The sequence below is a fragment of the Psammomys obesus genome, unplaced genomic scaffold (genome assembly GCF_907164565.1).
Source record: "Psammomys obesus unplaced genomic scaffold, mPsaObe1.curated_primary_1811, whole genome shotgun sequence".
In the NCBI taxonomy this organism is placed as follows: Eukaryota; Metazoa; Chordata; class Mammalia; order Rodentia; family Muridae; genus Psammomys; species Psammomys obesus.
The window spans coordinates 22,831,053-22,853,324 of record NW_026596040.1 but is presented as its reverse complement, the minus strand read 5'-3'; the positions used below and the strand labels follow the sequence as shown (position 1 = coordinate 22,853,324).

General features: G+C 43.8%; 1 protein-coding gene across 4 annotated transcripts in view; it reads left to right on the top strand.

The window, feature by feature from the left end:
• The window catches only part of Ablim3 (actin binding LIM protein family member 3), a 115,327-nt gene that overhangs the window by 39,939 nt on the left and 53,116 nt on the right, over window positions 1–22,272 (top strand). For all 4 annotated transcript variants that reach the window (XM_055622639.1, XM_055622636.1, XM_055622637.1 and 1 more), the window contains 3 exons: window positions 2,887–3,024; window positions 17,046–17,229; window positions 18,807–18,919. In XM_055622639.1, the coding sequence (XP_055478614.1) occupies window positions 2,887–3,024; window positions 17,046–17,229; window positions 18,807–18,919 (435 nt within the window). The remainder of the gene's footprint in view (window positions 1–2,886; window positions 3,025–17,045; window positions 17,230–18,806; window positions 18,920–22,272) is intronic.

Genomic DNA, 22,272 nt, shown 5'->3' with positions numbered 1-22,272 from the left:
GGATGAGCTCTCCCAGGGGTGCATGACTTTCTGCTGATGATCTACCAATAATCAGCACACAGCCCTGCAGCTCTGACCGTGTACAATATGCTCATTCTAGGGGTCAGGGATGGAGGGAAAGAGTTAATGTTTTGACCCACAAAGACCTATTTCTCTCAGCTACCCCCTCTAATCTTATCTCTTTCTTTTATCAGGCTCAAAGGCTGAATTCTGATGGATTCAGGCCCATAATTCCACTTCCCTAAATTAGAAAAAAAAATAATAAATTGACCTTAAATGGTGCTTCTTGACTCATAAGATAGAGTGGATAAAAGTCATAGAACACCTGTGCTGTGGTTCTGGTGGGAATTTGAGAGCCTTCCAAGCCCTCTTCACTGTTGGGGATGGCTGTACTATTTGTTCTTATTTCATTTTCAGGCTCACAGCTTTGCTTCCCTTGGCAGTGCTATATCACCAGGCTGCTCATATGAGTAGGATTTAGATTTTCTCACAAACCAGAGAAGAGAAGGGAGTGTAATATTTTCCAGGGGACTCTGAGCAGAAATTAGGATTAAAAAAAAAAAGAGAGAAATGGATTGGACTAAAGAGAATGTTTCATGAAACATTCTAGGTGAGAATTGTTTTGAGCCGTGGGGGCATGGTGGTCATAATTCCAGTCAGCATTTCCAGGGACACACATACAGGCGCACCTGGGCACATGCATGAGTGCATGCAGAGGCCAGAAGAGGATATCAGATCCTCCACAGCTGGAGTTACAGGAGGTTGTGAGCATTCAAGCAAGAACTCCTAACCACTGAGTCATCACTCAGCCTTTTGCAGGGCAGTTAATGCACTTTTCCATGTTAACTCATTCAGATGAGTTAATAATCTCTTTACCTAGCTAGTGAATGAATTTCTTTGATTTATCTTTTCTGCCTTTAAGACAGAAAAGGATGAGTAATGGAGAGAAAGAGGTTATGAAATTGAGCCAGGCATCTTAGTGATGCCTACAATCTTAGCAGTTGAGAGCCAGAGTCAAGAGAATTATGAGTTCAAAACCAGTGAAACTGTCTTTCCCCCCCCCCTCCCACCCTAGCTACCAAAATTCTCAAAGTCCAGTTTCAGGGCTAAGCAGCCAGATCATTGCTCTATAGCACAATTGTGCTTTGGGATACTCATAAGTAGGAAAGAATCAGAAATCCTATTCTCTTGTCTTTAAAAATGAGAAGACAAGTTGTAGGAATCATAGACCTCCTAATGGTGAAGCTGCCAAGAGGATGATGGGGGGTAACATCAAATTTAGTTAGAGGGAATACCAGGTTCCAGATGGGCCAGATAGCATAGTGTTGGTCTTGGGGGACATGACAACAAATACTTGTTCTTGCTCCCGTTGAATGGTTATGCATGAATCCAGGCTCCCACATCGTTAGCACCTCAGGACCTCCTTCATTCATAGTTAGGTGAAGAGAAAGAAAATATGCACATCGGATGCTGGCTCCTTGAAGGAAGGGGACACACACAGTTTCCATTCACGTTCCATTGCCAAATAAGTCACCATGTGCCCTCCCTCATGTGCCTAGAAGGCATTCAAATGCCAGTAAACAGACTGTAACTATACTGGGTCAAGAGCCACTAAAAGATGTGCTCTCTAGGTCCCTCCGTAGTTCAAAGTTGCTAAGTATTAAAGAGAACTTATAATCCAGTCATCCATGAAGGCCACAGGTGTAAGTGGTATTTTCAGGATGAGTCTTCTAACAGAGTATGAACAGATGGTTTTTAACTATATCTCCAACTCTGAGTGGAAATAAAGGAACTGAGTAATGTTTCGTCAAAGACCGCTAAAGCCAACTACAAGAAAGCTTGGATTCGTCAAAGGCAAAGTTACTCCATCAGGATGGATCCGATAGCTATTAATATCATTTCAATCCTAAAGTCTCATGGTGTATACAGGTTATCTATTATTTAATTCCAACTGACCAGATTTTAGGGTGGTTTCACCAACTACATCTCAGGGAAAGGCCATCTCTAAAGTATCCACGATCAGGTCTAAGCAGGAGATTGATGGTCAATAGATCAGCCAGGCATGGTGCCACACGCCTGTAATCTCAGCACTCAGGGAAGGCAGAGGCAGGCTGATCTCTGCGAGTTCGAAGGCAGATTGGTTTACAAAGCAAGTCCAGGACAGCCAAGGCTACACAGAGAAACCCTGTCTCGAAAATAAAAAAATAAATAAAAATTAAAAATAGTGAATAGATCTCTCCAGTACTGCCCAGTGCTGACAGTTTCATAAATATGTTGTATAAAACTTCTAAATATTGTTACAGTTGAGCAATGCCAGGAACACCTAGATTCATGACACATTTGATTTTGAATTAATTTTTTTTCTGCATGTTCAGAAATCTTTTACTGTTGCCAGATTTTTTTTTTCTTTTTTGCACCCCCCTCTGACTCAGCTACAAACCCACTGCACTGTAGATGGTAGCAGTGCAGTGGGTTTGTTTACAAGCTCTGAAACATCACTGTAGCAACAGCAGCATCAGGCAATCGTGCCTTTCCAGCTGATGCCAAGGGTCCCTGTCATGTGTTTGACCTTTGGCCAGACCTTGTGCAGCACATGACTGTGCAGTGTTTCCTCTTTCATTTCTCTTCATTCAGCAACTTGGCTTTTATTGTTGCCAGGAGAGGCTATACGCACGCCTGAGTCTTTGCCTGTTGGAGGAGGCTAGTCTCAGAGCCACTCAGTGCCAAGGTTGGCGTATGCAATGTGCTAAAGACTTCCTTTTGGTGGGGGTGATAATTTCTACCCTTCCTACTTTTTATTCTTCTAGTTAAAATTGTGATAACTCGTGGGTGACTTTTCAGAAAATTAGAGTCTCCTAGACAGCGATCTCTTGTTTCTTCTTACAGTTCCTTACCAGCAGAGTCCGTACAGTCCCAGGGGCAGCTCCAATGTCATCCAATGCTACCGCTGTGGAGACACCTGCAAGGGGGAGGTGGTCCGTGTCCACAACAACCACTTCCACATCAGATGTTTCACTTGTCAAGGTAGGAGGCCATTTCTCAGGTACTATTCTCAGGCTCTTGGCTGTCCCCTGCCAGCACATGCCTGGAGACAAGAAGAACAAGCCATTGGGAGAGATGGATGGATGGATGGATGGATGGATGGATGGATGGGATGGTGAGTGGGTAGATGGATGGATGGGATGGTGAGAGGGTGGATGGATAGATGGTTGGGTAGATGGATGGATGGATGGATGGATGGATGGATGGATGGATGGGAGGGTGAGTGGGTAGATGGATGGATGGGATGGTGAGAGGGTGGATGGATAGATGGGTGGGTAGGTGGATGGATGGATGGATGGATGGGAGGGTGGGTGGGTAGATGGATGGATGGGAGGGTGGGTGGGTGGGTAAATGGATGGATGGGTGGGTGGGTAGATGGATGGTTGGTTGGGTAGGTGGATGGATGGATGGATAGATGGGTGGGGAATGGATGGATGGATAGGAGGATGTGGGGGAAAGAGGGGTCCTGGCCACCTCAAAGAAACAGGGGCTGTCCAGGAGAAAAGGACAATCCTAAGACTAATGTCTACATCTGAAAAGACTGTTGCTTGTGACTATCAGTCAATTGGTAATGATAGTCTGAGATGTCATGGGTAAACCCAGTCTGGCTTTGAGATGTGCAGCCATCCTGTGACAGTATGGAAGTCCTCAAAGGCTGAGTTTAGCAAAAGAAAAGATTTGCCTTGACTTTCGTGAGGTTTGTCATTTGGAAACAGATGTTCTGTTGCTACAGCTTACCCACACAGAGCTGACTCACAGTGTCCTACATCCTACGCCCAACCTAGCTCATCGTTCCCAAACAGAAAGGATCAGCACAGCAGGAAGGGAGAGGGACTCAGCTGAGAGTCCCGTCGCCCACAAGCCACACTTCACTCCAGGGTCCTGACAAACACCTCTTCCGCTGCCTGTCTCCAGGCTTCCAAATTCATGAAGCAGCCATTCCAGTGGTGGACTGCACGTGAATTTGGCCTAACACCTGTGACTTGCACTTACTGATCCTAGGTGTGTGTACTCAAGGCTTGGTGTGTGCTTTCTGTTCACCATGCCCTATGACTGCACTTCAGGTATCTGTAACCAGGTCTTCCCACGACAAATTAGATCACAGGTCCTCAAATTGAACTTCATCTGAAAAGACTCCCAACTGTGTCATTCTCTTGACGCTTCCTCTTTGATCCATTCTAGTTTGTCAATATTGTTCTTAAGTCATGGTTCCCAGAATATATCACAGTTCTCAGGAGGCAGACAGATACAGCAAGCGCTATGTTTCCGCCAATGAGACTCATGCTGACTTGATTTCCTAAGGACCCAGTTCTGACCATTAACTTATATTGAATTCATAGTCAATGAAAACTTCTAGGTCTCTTCAATAATTACCTCAGTCTTGTGTCTCTGATATTGGCTTCCTTTGCTATGGAGAAAAATCCTAAATTCCTTTCTTAAGTTCCAACTGGGCTTTTCATTGAGCAATATGTATTTCATGTTCTCTAATTTGTTTACATAAACATATTAGGATGTATCTCCATCTGTATGGTTTACATTTTATATTTATATTCAGAATTGGCAAACCCTTTAGTACAGCTGAGCTTTACGAGTGTTTTGGTAAGTGAATATTTTTACATCTCAGATATTGGGGCAGGACAGGAAATACAAACAATGAGGTTGTCCCAAGGCAGGGATGTGCCATGTGTCTCTGCAACTGATTTTCTGAAGAGAGTGTTAACAGTTACCTTTTGCTCACAACAAAATGTAACCTAGACCCATGCCTGCACATAGCCTCTCATTCCCTGGCCCCTCCTGGCCTCCTTCATGTGATGGGGTCAGATCTCCAAGCACAGGAGAATGTTCTCCAGTGATTAAGACAGACCTTTAGCACCCTAGCTTGAGCCACACACTGCTATTGACAAAACAAGCCAATCGCCAACCTTTGATGAGGATTATTAAGGAAAAAAACAGACCTTTTTTATTTTTCTAGGTCAGATGCTTAGAGGTAAAGCAAATGACAGGATTTGAGTTTCCTTCACTAACAAGAAAGGAATAGGGGCCTCGTTTAAAATTCTGAAATGGCTACACATGTCGGTCTCAGCTCTTTCAAGAGGCTGTACTGTGTCGGGATGAAAGGAAGGGATCTGCAGAGGTCAGAAACAGTCAGGGGAGCTGGTGGCGGAACAGCCAGTGATAGATTTTATTCTGATGGTTTGTGCAAAGCCCGGAGACAAAAGCTTTTGCCTTCATGCCTAAGTGGATCATGGAGAAAAACAGGCCACGCTAGAGCCACCGAAGCTGGGATGTAATAGGAGACCACATAGCAGCCCCTGCAGAGTGCCGATTCGCAGTGCATGATGGGGGAAAGAAATGGCTCTGGGACAAAAACAAAGAGGATAGCAAGGAGGCTTGCCTACCGGGTACAGGGGACTAAAACTTCTACGCAAATGTTGAGAACGCATCCTTTATGTGATTCCAGGGCAATACTCATACTATGTATCCAGTATACATTTTATATGAGTCAAAGTGTATTTCTAGTTTCAATGAATAATTCTATTATCAATATGCCATTGATAGAAATGAAAACCCAACAGGTCCTTTAAAAGCAAGTTGAACAGTATTAATAAACACAAGCAAAACAACTAACTCTAGAGCAAGCTGCATGGGGGGAGAGGGTAGACCAAAAATAAAATTAACTTTCAATGGAAAAAAAAAATCTCATAATGGAAAAAAATCAAACAACCAAAAAAAAAAAAAAATCTTACAAACGGTTGTTGAGCAGCCTGTTATCTGGGAGGTAGAGACTCAGATTCCAGGGCAAAAACAAAATAACTATAAAATTAAAAAAATAAAAATAAAGTTCCAAAATGGGAGGGCGGAGGCAGAGAGACTAGGAGCTGGAGGTCTTCCTCAGCTGCGCTAAACCTGGGGCTAGCCTCGGGTATGTGAGCCTTCTCAGAAAGGAACAATGAAGGCTGCCACCAAGCACATCCCGGTTAGGGAACCAGATGTGGCACGGCCGGGCCTACAGGGCGCGGATGTAGGGATCCTTGGAGATTGGTTCCTTTTGGAGCATATCGTTTCTGCCTTGATAGCCAGAACTTCAGGGAACCAGGGGGTGTCGTTGTCCAAGGAAGCCTCACACCTGGCCCCACCCTCTAACCCCAGGAAAAGCAACTGTGCTCACTGACCAGAGAGAAAGTCTTGTCTTCTCCGGTGGATGGAGAGGTTTCTCCAGGAACCAGGTTCTTCCTGGTTCTCTTGTTGGAGGCACTGGCGGTAAAACGCAGAGTAATGGCAGAGCCAGAGGCTGAGCCTGGTAGGGTAGGATGAGGGCTCAAGAGTGCACATTGTCTAGTAGGACAGAGCTGGACAGGGTAAGACAGGGCGCATGCTCAGTGGTGGTGCCTTTCGGCACCATTAGAACCGGGTTGCAACTTGCTCCTCCAGGTTGAGTCCAGTGGTTAGAGTCTTGCAAGCTTCCTGGTCAGGGTAGGGGTCTACTTTGAAGGGTTCCTTCAGCCCCTGGTGCTGCTCCCAGGTGGTATTAATGATTCAGTATACAGGAGGGTGGGAAATGCCCTGGCACTTCCGTCTTGACTGAAGTTCAGATCAGTTCAAGTGTTTTCCAGAGTCAGAGATTTAAAACAAAGTTTCGCACTTGACCAATAGTGAAAGCAAATAATCCTTTTGGAAGGAATTCAGTTTTATTCCAGACATCAAAGAGTTAACATAGAATCATGAGTAACTCAGAGACAAACATGCAAATCATTGAGGAAGTGGCAGAAATATTGGAGCGTAGAATACATGTTAGAATATATGCTATCTAATAACTGTATAGTAAAACCCTGCAGGAAAATATAAAAGAAGCAGCCTACATACGTCAGAGTGAAACCTCAGATCATCAAAGATAAAGAGATAATCGCAAAAGTAACCAGAAATAAAAGACAGATCATCTGCATGTGAATGGCAAATAGGCTGACAGTTGACACTTTAATAGCAACAAACAAGAAAACAGTAGGATGTTCTTTCCTGTACTGGAGGGGGAAAAACTTGTCAAAGTAGGATTAGGTAATCAGCAAAACCATTTTTCTAGAACAAAGGCAACCCCACATGTAATGCCATACTTTTTGGTGAAAGACTTAATATTTCCCTACAAGATGGGAATATCTGATCTCACCACTTCTCAATGATATACTAGGTTAGGCAAGACAAATTAAATAAAAAGTATACAGGTTGAGAAGAAGAGATGAAAACGATTCCCATTGCACATAACATGATCTCATGTATAGCAAAACCTATGGAATGCATGAAAAAAAAACTATTTGAACGGATGAATAAAATGCTTTAGAACACAAGATAAGTATTCTGAAACCATTTGTGTGTTTATACACTGGCAATGAACAACCTGAAAATAAATTTGAAAGCGCTAGAGAGGTAGCAGCTTAGAAGTAGAGCGCTTGCCTAGCACATACAAGGTCCTGGGTTCAATTCCCAGCACTGCTAAGCATAAAATAAGACTGAAGATGTTTCTTCCAGGGGCTGCTGAGATGGATCAATAAAGGCACTTTGCTGACACCTTGCCAGTCTTGAGTTCACTACTGCGAACCCACATGGTAGAAAGAGGAAACTGATTCCCACAAACTGACCTCTGACTTTCTCACACATCAGTGCACCACATCAGGTACCCCCCCCCACATACACACACAGTAAATAAGTAGATGAATAAATAAAGTTTGAAAAGTTTTACTTATAATAAAAGACAGATCATCTGCCTACGAGTGGACATACTCTGACAGTTGACACTTTAGTAGCAACAAACAAGAAAATAGTTTATTTATAAACAAATAAATATAACAAAACATAAAAATTATAATGATGCCAGGCATGGTGGTGTACGACTTTGATCCCAGCATCCTGGACACAGAGGCAGGCAGATCTTTGTGAGTTCGAGGCCAGCCTGATCTACAGAGTGAGTTCCAGGATGGCAAGGGCTCTGTTACACAGAGAAACCCTGTCTGGAAAAAAAAAAAAAAAAAACACAAAAACAAGAAAATTTATAATGGTAAGTAGAAAATACTACAGAAGCAAACAGAAAACTATCCCATCTTCACAAAGGAGGAAAACTGATGCTGATAAAGTAGCTAGAATTCAACTGGGTCAACATAACATATGGTTTATTAACCTCAAGTTGACATAACAAAACCAAACTGGTGGGCTTAAAACCAGAAATTTATTTTCTGTCATTTCTGAGAAAAAATAATAATAATTTAGTAAAAATCAGGATGCCAATGTGTTGGGTCCTAGTGAGGTCTCCTTCTGGCTTCCAGATACCCATCAACAGTGTCTATATGGTAAAGAGAAGGGGAGGGGATAGAGGGGATAGAGAACTCCTTATAAGGAGCTATTGCTACCCCTAACAGGCTCTACTCTCAAGACCTCATCTAAACCTAATTATCTTATGACAGCCGCATCCCCAAATACCATCAGAGTGAGGGAAGGCTTCAATATATGGATTTCAAGACACCATAAATCAGTCCATAAACTTCATATCAAGTTATAAAGAGCAATGAAAAGTAACACTGAGTACCCAACGCTGCTCACTTTGAGGACTCGCTGTAAAGCTAAGAAATTAGCCCAGGGATTGACATGCAATCAATACAATAGAAGCCAGTGTCCAGAAATAAACCCTTATATATATGGCCAGCTGATTTTTAACAAGGGTGCCAAGATAATTCAATTGGGAAGAAAAAAAAAAAAACAGTCTTTTCTATAAGTGGTTCTGGGAAAACTAAATATTCACAGGCAAAAAAAAAAAAAAAAAGACTGAAAATAGATCGTTTCTTACAAACACACAAAAATTAAGTCAAAATGGTTCCAGGACAAACATATGAGCTAAACTGTAAGATTTTAAAGAGGAAATAGATGAATAAATCTCTGTGACCTTGAGCATGGCACAGGTTTCTCAGATAATATGAAAAGAACACTCAGCAAAGTAAAAGAATAGGCAAATTTAAAATCATCAAAGCTTAATAATTTTTTGCTTCAAAATACATACTTCAATTTTTTTGAGACAAATTCTCTGTATGTAGACCTAGCTAGCCTATAATTCTCTATCTTGACCAGGATGACCTCAAATTCTCAGAGATCCACCTGCCTCTGTCTCTCAAGAACAAGGATTAAAGGAGTAGGCTACCATGTCTGGCCTAAATATAACCTTAAGAATGAGAACAGATAACAACCCAAGTGGAAGAAAATATTCACTCATCAGATATCTAACCAAATACTATGTCCAAACTACGTTAGGAATTCTTGCAAAACAATAAAATAACCCAATTTAAAAATGGACAGAGGACCTGCAATGGCATTTCTCCAAAGAAGTTTGCAAATGTCCTGTAAACATGTAAATATCATTAGAATTCAGAGACACCCAATCAAACCACAATGCATACATATTCCCATACATAAGGATGGCTAAAATCAGGAAAGCCTAATACAAGTGTTGAGGAGGATGTGGATACATTGGGACCCTTGTACTGGTGGGAATATAAACAATTGTGCTATTTTAGAGCCTGCCTGGCAGTTTCTCAAAGGTTAAATACAGTACTCCAAATGCCACGTGTAGGTGGTTTACATTTCAAGAGGAATGAAAACAGAGTCTGAGGAGGTGGTTGGGAAGAGTAAAGACTGGATTCCCAAAACCCATGTAAAATGCAGAGCTAGTCCAAGTGATGGTGAGACAGGAAGCGGAGACAGGCAGATGGGAGCTCACGAACCAGATACACCAGCCTTGTGGAAAATCTGCATGCCAAACAAAGGTTAGAAGGCACCTAAGGATCAACAGCCAATGTTGTCCTTTGACCTCCATATCTGTGCCATGTGAGCAGATACCTACATCCTCCACATTCACAAATGTATACACAGGTACACATACAAAAAAGAGTAATGAAAACATTTTCATACAAAATGTTATACATGAACATTCATAGCAGTACTACTCACAGTGGTTAAAGGGGGGAATATCAAATATCCATCAGCTGATGAATTGATAAATAAGATACATTCTGTCTGTACAAGAGAATATTGTTCACCAATAAGAAGGAATGAAATGCATTCTCCAATGTAGATGAACCTTTGAAACTCATGGGAAACACATCACAAGTATGTATTTGAGTCCACATATATGAACTACTCAGAATAAGCAAGATTAGTGGTTACCTACAGCTCGAAGAGGGTAAAGAAATGTAAGTACTTCTTTTAATGGGTCTATAGTGTATTTTGGATGTGATGATAATACCAGATATGCTAAGTATACTAAATATGGCTGAGTTATACATTTTAAGTAGCTGAATTTTATATTATGTGAATTGTGTGTTGTTAAAACTGGTTAAAGAGCATTTTTAGAAAAAAAAAAAGCCGAATTTTGTTTCAACAGACCCTCATTAAATGGAATTTTGGAGTATGTTCTGTAGGCAGAAGGAAAGTGACCTCAAGATGGAAGAAATGAGATGTAAGATAAAATAATTAGCAAAACTTTAATGGAAAATAGAAAATGCTTAGCAGTGATTAGAGATGAAGATATGATGTATAAAATACTTATATTAGAACATGTTAAGTGGTACTCAGGAAAAAAACTGTCATAGCCTTAAACAATCACAACAGAAAATAAGTTTGAACATCAGTGAACCAAATGCCCACTCAATTCTAAAAGTTTGAAAAGCAAAATGAAATCTAAGAAAAACAGGAGGAAGGAAATGGTAGACACCATTAAAAACCACAGAAGGCAGATGGACAAAGACAAAGATATAAGTGAAATAGACAAAGCAATTGAAAAAAAATCATTTAAGTAAAGAGAATATGCAAATGGACAGTGTAAAAGTTAAAATAGAAAGATACTATAGGTGCTGTTATAATGAAAACATAACATGTTATCAACAATTTCAGAATAATAGATTTTTAAACTTGGGTTTAAAAAAGTTGATCCTGTCAAAGTGAAACTGACCAAAACTTACTCAAAAAAAAAAAAAAAGTTAAAAGCTGAGTGGTCCTGTAGCTTCCCAAGATACTGAACCACTGGATCTGCAGTTAAAACTCTTCTGCAAAAGACAAGCGGCTTCAGCATCAAAGAACTGGGTAGGTAGACTACCTTAGGTTTGCAAACCTTTAATGAAGTGATGTATCAAGACAGTGGTCATCAATGGCCACTTCTACCCATATTCCCACTCCAAACCACAAAAGCACAATGAACCAAGCATCCCTAGGCACTTCTAGACTTAACTATCAAACCATAGAACTGTAAGAAAGGGAGCAGGTTAATCAGCACCACAGATACATCCAGCAGAACCCAAGCTGACGGGAATTTCAGAGGGTGGATGACCCAGTTTCTTCAGGAAATACGTTGCAAAGAGAAGAAGAGGAGAAAAGACAAGTATAAAGATGACAAGACCTTCAAGAGGCACATCAACCATTGTGCTATGTGGACCGTGAAAGACACTGATTCAAACAGCCAATCATGAAGATAGAGAAAGATGATGCAGTAATTAGGCTAGTTTGAACACGTAACTCTTAGATTCTGCCTTAATAGTTATGACTTTTAGTAACTAGATTATTGTGGCTATTCTTCCAAAGAATCCTAATATTTTAGAGATGCATTTTTAGATACGAATACCAAACAGGAAATAATGAGCCAGATATGCTGGCACACACCCTTCCCATGCTGTACTTGGGGGTGGAAGCAGAAGGATCAGGCATCTAAGACCTCCCTCATCTACAGAGCAAGCTTAAGGCAAGCCTGGAGCAACCTAGCAAGACCCAGTCTCACAAGAAAGAAAGAAAAGGAGAGGAAAGAAAGAAAAGGAAGGAGGGAGGGAAGGAAGAAAGGAAGGAAGGAGGGAAGGAAAGGAAGAAAGGAAGGAAGGAAGGAAGGAAGGAAGGAAGGAAGGAAGGAAGGAAGGAAGGAAGGAAGGAAGGAAGGAGGCCAGGAATACAGCTCAGTGATGGAGTGCTTACCTACACCACACAAGGTCTCTGAGAGGGAGTGGGCATTGGAGAAAATATCAATCTTACAAACTTGCATAAGATTTTGTGTCAAAAATTACAAAAAAATCTAAAATTCCAAAATTAATCTTCATCTCAATTAAAGACATAAGCATTAAAAAGATGACTTGGGGCTGGAGAGATGGCTCAGGGATAAAGAGCACTTGTTGCTCTTGCAGAGGACCAGGATTTGGTTCCTAGCACCTTCATGGGAGTGCTCACAACCATCTGTAACTCCAGTTCCGGGGGATCTGATAGTCTCTTCTGATCTCTGAGGATACCAGGCATGTACATAGTTCACAGACATACACAGGGGCAAAAACACTCATACACAGAAAATAAAATAATAAATATTAAAAAATAAATTTAAGATGGCAGTGTTATACTAGTAGAGCTATAGGTGCAAAGAAATTCTAGTACATTCCATAAAGTTTGCCATGGAAATTTAGGAGTCTGTTAAAATTGAATCCTTAGCAAAAAGTCCGTGGTTGTCTATGTCCTTGGATAACAACAGCAAAGCCAAGGGCCCGTCCTACTAGCTATCACTGCTTATTGTAGTGTGCAGGTTATTAAGGTATTGGAATAAGTGTAGGTAAATATGCCAACAGAACTGAATATAGAACCAGGAGGAAAAACACACAAGGAAACTGGTCTGTTGCTGATCAGTAGCGAACAATTGGGCTGCTTCATGATTAACTATCCATGTGGGGGAAATTGAATCCCTACTGCACACCCCTCACTAACGCTGATTCCAGATGGGTGGACTGCAGCCGTATGGACAGCCACGCAATTAGACTTCTAGAAAACAACATCAAGAATTCCACAGTAGAGAATCATTTCTTAAATGTGGCACAGAGCATTCAAGTCATAAAGAGAACAATAATAAGTTAAACAACATGAAAACTGAGGACATGAATTCATCAGAAAACATAAAGGGAAAAAGACTGGAACCACAGGTGTTAGCAGCGACAAGTGAAAAGGATTCATTCCTAAGAGATTAAAAAAATAATAATAATAACACCACTAAAAGTTTCCATGGGTAAAAGATTTTGGTGTTTCACCATGCAAGAAATACAAACGGGCCATAAACATATGAAAATATTCTCAAATATTTTCACTACTCATCAGGAAGATGAAATTTAAAGTCACGCTGTGGTATCATTTCAAGTCAGATCTCCTCAAGCATTGGTGGTAATGTGGATCTATGGGAGTCTGCTGTTGGGAACATCAGTTAAGAAAAAGAAACCAGAAGGTGGGTAGTGATGCCCTTAGCAGTGTTTTCACAAGAGCAGCCCTTGCTGGAGCCTAGGTTCTCAGCAGTGGGAGAGCCCCTGCAGCTGTATCCACCCCAGGCGAGTCTCGAACACACAGCCCCCAGAGACTGAGCAAACACAGACACAGGCTGTACTCACTGATCTATTATGCTTGGATATACCATAAATGTTAGGACTATTAAAGAAAAACAAAAGGGTAGTAGACACCCAGTCAGGAGGGACCTTGTGGGAAGGGGATGCTATGCGAGAGCCCGCGGACAGGGTCCTCAGTTTCTGGGACTGCCCTAGTTCAGAAACCTGGTATGGACATGCGGGCACATATTTTTGTTATTCTTTAAGCTGCATAGATATATTTTTCTGTGTGTTATATATTTCACAAGTAAAATATTTTAAAGGTTGAATTGGATTGCCCTCTAGGCCCTTCTAAATAGAATCCTGAAATTTTATAGAATCTAGTCTTGAACGTCTTGATTTCTCTGGCAGAATCCTAGACTCGCACACCTGCTATCTTTTTAGTAACAAGCTAACCCCCTCTTCTACAAAGGAGCTTCAGAGGAAGCGAGGGAACTTTTGAAACTTAGGCAACACCTGAGATGTAGACCGCAGACAAAAGCCCAGCAACCCGCGCTACGGTACATTTCTCTTTGGCACAGGTTACGGCTGTGTGTGAGGCCTCCTTCTACTCAGTGTGGTCACAGATAACATTCATCTGCATTTTCAACAAACAGTTCTAAGTCTGTGTAATCTAGCCTTCCACAAGAAGAGGTCAGAGGACAACCTCACTCTCTACCTTGTTCATGAAGGGGTCCCTTGTTCATTACTACATGCTCATAGTCCAGGCCTTCTGTCTACACCTCCAATCTTTCCATAGGAATGCTGGGATTATAAGTATGCACCACTGGTCTGGCTTTACATGGATTCTGGGTATCTGAACTCAGGTCCTTACACCTATGTAGCTGTCACTTTACCCACTGAGCCATCCGTCTCCCCAACCCTTAGTTCTCATTTTCTTAATCATTAGACTTTAACGTGCACACGTTAAACGTGTGTGTGTGTGTGTGTGTGTGTGTGTGTGTGTGTGTGTGTGTGTATGCAAAATGGCTACCCAGGTGTCTGTCTTCATTCTCCCCAGTTCCCTCATGTGGCATGTGCCCTGTGTGTGAGGCTCTGCTTGGCCTCCAGGCATCTGCTACACCGCTCCTGTTTGCCCCTTGCCCCCCATACCCTGCTCCCTACTGTATTTTCAAGAGTCCCTTGGATTCTTGTCGACTTTTACATCCTTCCGACCAGAAGCTTCCTCCTCTCGCTCCTTGGAGGAAATAAAGGAACTGATTGTTCCAGGTTTTCTCATGGCCTCCTGGTTTTCTCCACTGGGAGAGGTGACTCTGGAGGTGGAGTTGGCAGAGAAAACAAAGGAGGAAGGAAAAAAAAAAGAAAGGGAAAAAACAGGAGCTGTTTCCAATGAGGTAGTAGGCCATGACCCAACTAATTCCATGAAGCAATTGATCCACCACCTGCATGCCCAGAACAGCCTGTGCTCTGCCCCTGCCTGCTTGTAAGGCCAGGTATTGTTTGAGAGGATGAATCTCCATGGTGCCTGAAAGCTGAGCCTTCCGGGGGCCTCCTGTCACTACTGTCTTCACCATCCACCCTGCCTTCCCCCATCTCAGCAAGACTTCTTACTGAACTCAAAATGCTCAGACACCTGGCAAGCCCCAAGTTCTTCTCATGGGCCCACAGGAGGTCATTTCTAAAAGTTCAGCCTCTTCACTTTGCACAGAAGTCAACTGAGGCCTCAGGAAGGAGAGGGCCAAGTTGGTGGTCATCCAGAAACTTAGTGGCAGGGATGAGGCCCAGTGATCTGATTCCCAGTCCTCCCCAGCCCCTACTGCCCTTTAAGCCTGTGGCCAGCCTACAGGTGTGAGCCAACGCTTTCGAGATAGGTTTGTCTGCATCTGGAAAGCTCTCCTGTTTGTAAGCCTGGCTTCTTTTGCAAAACTCTCTGTAATGAAATAGTATTTACTGAGGTGATGTCACCCATTACAAACTGGCTCCACAGATCGACAAGCTTGCAAACTATTCTGTTGGTTTCCCCACCACTGACCAGACTTGAGAGAGTAAGCTTGTATTTACCAAAGTCCTAGGAGAACCCATGCCAAAGATCAGAGTACCCTTTGAGTACTGTGTGATGGGAGCCGCAACTCCTTAGACTACTGTGTTATCTTTCCAGCCCTTTCTACCCAAGGACAGCCTGTGTGGAAAGCCAAGCTACCAGACAGTCTTCAGATAGGGGCACACAAGGGGGTGAAAGGGGATAGACACAAGACCCAAGGGGCTTTCCCGTTACCTTCTTTTGATTCCTGATCGGCCCATTTTAGTTTTAGCTGAACTGGTACGCTCATCTGTTTACTGTGGTTTCATTGTCACTGGGACTCCTTTCCTTTTGTGGAAGAAACAGCTTCCTTCCATAGCTTTATGTGTTCATATCATAAGTTAACTTCCTGTTGGGAAATGTTATTCCCACACAGCAGATTCCTTTGGTGGGGCTTGCTCCCCTCCCCCCCCATAAGTTCAGTTGTTCAGATACTGAACACCTGTTTTTCTCTTATTGAACCTCTGTTTATTTCTAGAAAGTGTCAGCCTGTAGTAAGCATCCCAATCACTATCAGCTTGTTTTCTCTGAGTCCTCTGACCAAACTGTGTGTTCTTTTCAGCAATAGGGTGTTACCATCAAGTTCTGGTGGACAGCCAAGAGCAAAAGCCTGCATTGTTTTATAGCCTGTGAGATCTCTTACCTCACCCCACCCCCAACACCAACCAATGGCTTGGGAGCTATCCCACACATGCAAAACCTGAACTTCTTAAACTGGACTATGGCCTTCCTCCTACTGGGCTGGAGCCATCTTTTCCTGTGACTTTGCTTCATTCCCTGCAGACTCCACTGTGTCCCAGTCCCACCCCATAACAACTCTGGCTGGCAAGTTCCTGTGTCTGTAATTTGTTGCAGTCTGTGTTGTCAATGCTTTGCTCCCTCCTTCCACATTAAAGGGCCTTCTTTTTCCTACTATCCCTACCTACCCCATGGCCCATTAGCCATAATGCACGGCACCTCCTCTCTGCAGGCACATCTAGCCCTTTGCAATTCCAGGATTGTGTGTTTTGCATCCATGCCTGGAAACAGACCAACCCCCTGATTGCAGCAATAACCAACAAGAAACCTCACATTTCCCATCCCATTGCCAACCTAAATTATCATTTGTTGAGCATTTGAAACCTGCTCTTGACCTGGTGGAGAGTCAAGCACATAGCAAGTTCACGGGAGATTTTTTTTTTTTTCAATGAGTGGTTCATTCTCAGATGCATGCTGCCACCAGTTGTGTGACATGCCATGGGTTCCAGGGCCTTGAAATTCTGTGGACTGAGAGGTCTGTACAATAGCCATGATCCCCAGGGAATATACATTAGAATCAACTGGGCAGGGTGCAAAGCCATTCCTGGCACCTGGGAGTCCAAACCAAGCTTGGGCATCTACCTCTGAAGAAGCCCCATGACTCTAATGCAGGTGATCCAAAGGCCCATGAACTCTGGCATGCCACCAACCCGGGTTTCTAATAACAAAATCAGGCACCAGCCTTTCCCCTAGGAAGGATCTTCTGCTTGCAAACTCTGCCTGGACTCAACCTGCTCCATTTCCTTCCTTGTTTCTCCAAGTGTGTGGCTGCGGCCTGGCCCAGTCGGGCTTCTTCTTCAAGAACCAGGAGTACATCTGCACCCAGGACTACCAGCAGCTCTATGGCACACGCTGTGACAGCTGCCGGGACTTCATCACGGGTGAGGTCATCTCCGCTCTGGGCCGCACCTACCACCCTAAGTGCTTCGTGTGCAGCTTGTGCAGGTGAGCGTCCCAGGGAACCGGGGCCCTCTAGAGGGGTAAGCCCCAAGGAAGAAGCTTTTCCCAGGCAGCTCAGGAGCATGGAGGCTTTACAATGAGCCCTGGGTTTCTGGAAACTTGAAGGTGGGTGGACTGCTCTGATGGGCCAGTGGTTTTCAAAATACCTCACATCCAGATCCTATCTCATCAGGCAGTCTGATGTAAAGCACTAGTTGGTCCTATGATGAGAGCAGGGTATAGCAAACCCCCATGCTCAGCATTTCGTTTCCCCTCAAAAAGCCCCCAAGAAAACCAGAGCACCCTGTCCCTCAGAAGTCAGTCTGGAAACCAAGTGTCTATCTGGCCCAGGCATCCACACCCTCATCCTCAAGGTAGTATAAGGATGTCTATTGATAGCCTTCCTCTCTCATCCCCACACTGTCTCTTGCTGGCAGAATGACCCCTACCTAGCAAGTGGCCTCATCTGTAAAAGCCTTGGTAGTGGAGGTCAAACCCACTGAAACTAGCTTTCATGAAGATGAGTGATAGGGTGAACGCAGAGACCCGCACCCAGTGACTGGCCAGCAGTGTGCCTGCTCTTTCCACTGTGGTAGTCCTTCTCAGGACAGCTCCTCTCTGCCCACTTCCCTGCCAGACATCTCAGTCATGTGTTAATTTCACAATGTGCACCAAGGGTCTCCTGCATGCCAAGCAACACATTAAGGAGATGCAAACAAAATGGAGAAAACCTCAGCCTTGCCCACAAACGTATTAAAACTTAATGGCCAGCTCTGATTAAGTCATGAGCAAAATATGATTTGAGTACATGTGTATTTTTGTTTGGGAAGAGAAAGCATTGATTAATTATCCTTCCTGTCAAATAACCACTGGTTAGTTGCCAAATAGAGTAACCAGTTAGAATTTATGACTAATGGCTTTGTAAAAAATAATAACAAATCAGGACAGTGAGGATATAGCTACCCAGATTCCCTCCCCAGAATCCTCTCTGTTGTCCCACAGGTACCGCACAATGCTTGAGCAAAGGCCACTTAACAGTTGTTGGCAGTGCTGGGAATCTGTGTGTAGTTTATCATTTTGCTGGGCAGGAAGATATATAAACTTGGGACCCCTCCGCCGAAGAAATAGAAAAAACGCCGAGGAGGATGAGAAATGTTGTTTGGGGACTGATAATATTCTCATTGGAAAGAGCGTTTAAAAAAAAAATGTCTAGATAGTGAAAAGAAAAATAATGGCAAGTTTGGGGCTTGAGAATGATCTCTTGGTATATGGGGATAGGACAAACCATGATGGCAGAACAGTTCTGTGAGGAGTGGGTTCCCTCTCCCTGTTATAGCAGGGGAGCATGAGCTCATAGCCACAGTATGACTTGTCACTCTCAGGTGATATAAATAGCCCAAGTTCTGGCCCCTGGATGCCGAGTAGTTTAGCCAGGCTGTTATTCTGAATAGCACTTGACTTGTCTGGTATTCTAGAAGCAAGCTACACGTCTGAAAGAATACCCAAGCACATGCCCTGTCAGTCACCAGCAGCCACAGAATATTCAGCACAGGAGGCATTGACTCTTCCTCATTCCCTTGCAGGAAGCCTTTCCCTATTGGAGACAAGGTGACCTTCAGCGGTAAAGAATGTGTATGCCAGACATGCTCCCAGTCCATGACCAGCAGTAAGCCAATCAAGATCCGTGGACCGAGCCGTGAGTCCTTCCCTAGGGAGCTCTCTGTCCATGAACACGGTCCTCCCAAGTACCCCGCCCTAGAGGGGAGCAGGGGAGGTTCCCACTCTGGAGGGATCCTGAGGCATGACCCAGTTGGCATACAGCCCGGACACAGGCTGCACAGAACAATGTGGGGAAGACAGGTTACCTAGCTGTAAGGAATGATAGCCAGAGCCACTTGAGTACATCCTTTCCAGGTCCAGCTGGGTTCCTGGTGCTATGTGCCAAGGGCACTACAACATGGCTGATCAAGTGTTTTCTTACTAGTAGGTCTCAGTTTCTAAAAGCTGCACTAAGCATTTGCAGTCAAATCTTTTTTTAAATATTTATTTAATTCATGTATACAAATGCTCTGTCTACATGTATGCCCGCACACCAGAAGACAGGAAACAGCTCTCATTATAGGTGATTGTGAGCCACCATGTGGTTGCTGGGAATTGAACTCGGGACCTCTGGAAGAGCAGACAGCACTCTTAACTGCAGAGCCATCTCTCCAGCCCTCGAATCTTACGCAAGAAGTCAGGAGTGCCCTAGGAATAAACCCTGAGGGCTGTGCTGGTACCATACAGAGTGTTTCCAGGACCACTGTACCAGCCTTGTGGATCGTCAAGTTATGAAAAGACATTTCTGGGCTCATCTTGAACCTCCAGGAATGGAATCCATGTGCCATCATTCTTCATGAGCTTTGTGGATGATTCATCAGCTGTTCCTAAGGCTGAGAATAATATCTAGTCATGAGAACATTAGCTATGCCATGTTTTTTCAAGCCATGGCTCTGAGGGGAAGTACAGGGTTGAGAGCGTGTGTGCCTTAGGGCAGTGCTAACCTGCAGAAGTCAGGCCACTCAGTGTGTGTAGTGACAAAATGTCTAAGTCATTGTTCCTAGATGCCGTTGTAGATCTGTGGACTACATGCACCCACACATACAGACCCAGCCCCCTGGGTCTCCTAAACCACACTGAGTGATCTTCCATGTTATATGATACCCTGGCTGGCCTCATCAAGAGAATCAATGAAAGCCCATTAGCCTCCTGTGCTGCATTACTGTGTGGGTACAGAGGCAGCCAGCCATGGCACCAGCAGCGTGTTGGAGCTGCATCACCCCAAGGAGGATGAGCCAAGAAGACTCTACGTCAGCAGCCCTCAGCTCCCAGGGGCTCCATTACAGGCTGCCTAGCTGTAGTGAGCTGATGAGGGGAGAGGCAATGAGAGGGCCCCCCTCCCTTGCCTGCCCTTCCTTTCAGTGGAGTCAGATCTGTTCCCAGGGTGTGATGTTCAGGGCTCTACCTCTAGTGTCCTTGATGGGACTCAAGAACAATCTATTGCTGCAGCCAGGTTTCATCTCAAGGTGGCTGAGTGTGCACACTGCTGTCCTTCATGATCCCTTGAAATCACATCCCCGTCACAAAAAGACTGGATACCAGGATAAGGGCTGTGGCCCTGTGGCTTATGCTTCCTGGGAGCTCTGAGACCAGTGGTCCCATGAGTGAAGAACATCGGGAGGCAAACTTGAGTTGGGGAGCTGCCAACCTTCTGCATGAGACAAAGTGGTCTGGTAGCCTCCCTGAGACTTGATTTACACCACTATGAAAAAAAATAATGGGGAGCCTTATCATCTCTGCAGGGGTGTTGTAAAAAGCAACCGTGTTCCTGTACAGGGATCAAGTTAACATGACTGGTTTAGGTATAGCTTAGGATGAATGCAAAGCAGGGGATTAACTAACCGGGAAGATTCACCTTGAATGTGAGCACCATCACCCCTCAGGCTGGAGGGGCAAATGGTTCATCATAATGGGCTGGAACATTCAAAACCATGAGCCAAAATGAATCTTTTCTCCCTTAAATTGTTTCTCTCTAGTATTGGGTACAGCAATGAGAAAGGCTGGCTGACTCCAAGGTTTACTGTAGAAAGCACAGCAAAGGAGCCTTGAGAATAAGATTTCTGAGTTCACTGTCAATTCCCTCAGATGTACTGTGTTTCTGTGTACACTGGGGTCTCAGACAAAGGGCAGGCTTTCTCAACTGAGTAAAAGGCTGATGTGGGAACAAGTTCTTTTTTATTTTTTTATTAATTACTTTTTATTCACTTTGTATCCCAGCTGTAGCCCCCCCCCATGCCCACCCAATCTCACCTTATGTCCCTTATCTCCTCCCATGTTCCTCTCCAAGACCACTGATAGGGGAGGTCCTCCTCCCCTTCCCTCTGACCCTAGCCTATCAGGACTGGCTGCATTGTCTTCCTCTGTGGCCTGGTAAGGCTGCTCTTCCCTCAGGGGGAGATGATCAAAGAGCCAGCCACTGAGTTCATGTCAGAGACAGTCCTTGTTCCCCTTACTAGGGAACACACTTGGACACTGAGCTGCCATGGGCTACATCTGAGCAGGGGTTCTAGGTTATCTCCACGCATGATCCTTGGTTGGAGTATCAGTTTCAGAAAGGACCTCTGTGCCCAGATATTTTGGTTCTGTTGCTCTCCTTGTGGAGCTCCTGTCCCCTCCAGGTCTTTCTATCTCCCCTTCTTTCATAAGATTCCCCGCACTCTGCCCAAAGTTTGGCTATGAGTCTCAGCATCTTCTTTGATACTCTGCTGGATAGAGTCATTCAGAGGCCCTCTGTGGTAGGCTCCTGTCCTAGGGAACAAGTTCTTGAAAAGACTTCTAGAAGAGAGATTCTAAAATGTCTCTACCATAATTTTGTAGATCGGGATGTTGAGAAAGATGAGGGAAGGTTAGGAGGAAAAAAAAAAAAAAGAACAAATGAGCATGTGAGCAGTTTTCAAGGGAACCAAGGCCTTTGGCTTATCTCAAAAATAAAGCCATCCACAGAGCATATTTCTTTGAAGTGTTTTCTCCAGAGATGATCACAGGCTGTGCAAAAATGAAAGGGAGCTTGAACTAGAGGGCATAGCAGATGTTTCCTGAGCTCCCAAGAAGTAGAGAGATCCAAAGCCTGATGTGAAAGATGGAGAAAATCATACCAGTGGAAGGGAAACGGATGAATAAGTTAGTTTTTTCCTTAAGCTATAAGTGTGTGAAGTTTTACCCATGTAGGGCGAATATATTCTGGAAAAGCCAGAATAAGGTTTACTCAAAGGAAAATAGTCATGAACTTTCAAGAGGGAAAAAAAATCATGTTATCATATGTAAAAAGAAATGCCTCCTTATAGATCTCATAAAGAAGAAGCAATAGCTCAAGAACCTTCTGCAGTGACATTATGACCACCACAGTCATGGTCATCACCACCACAGTCATGGCCATCACCACCACAGTCATGGCCATCACCATCACAGTCATCACCATCAGCACCACAGTCATGGCCATCACCACCACAG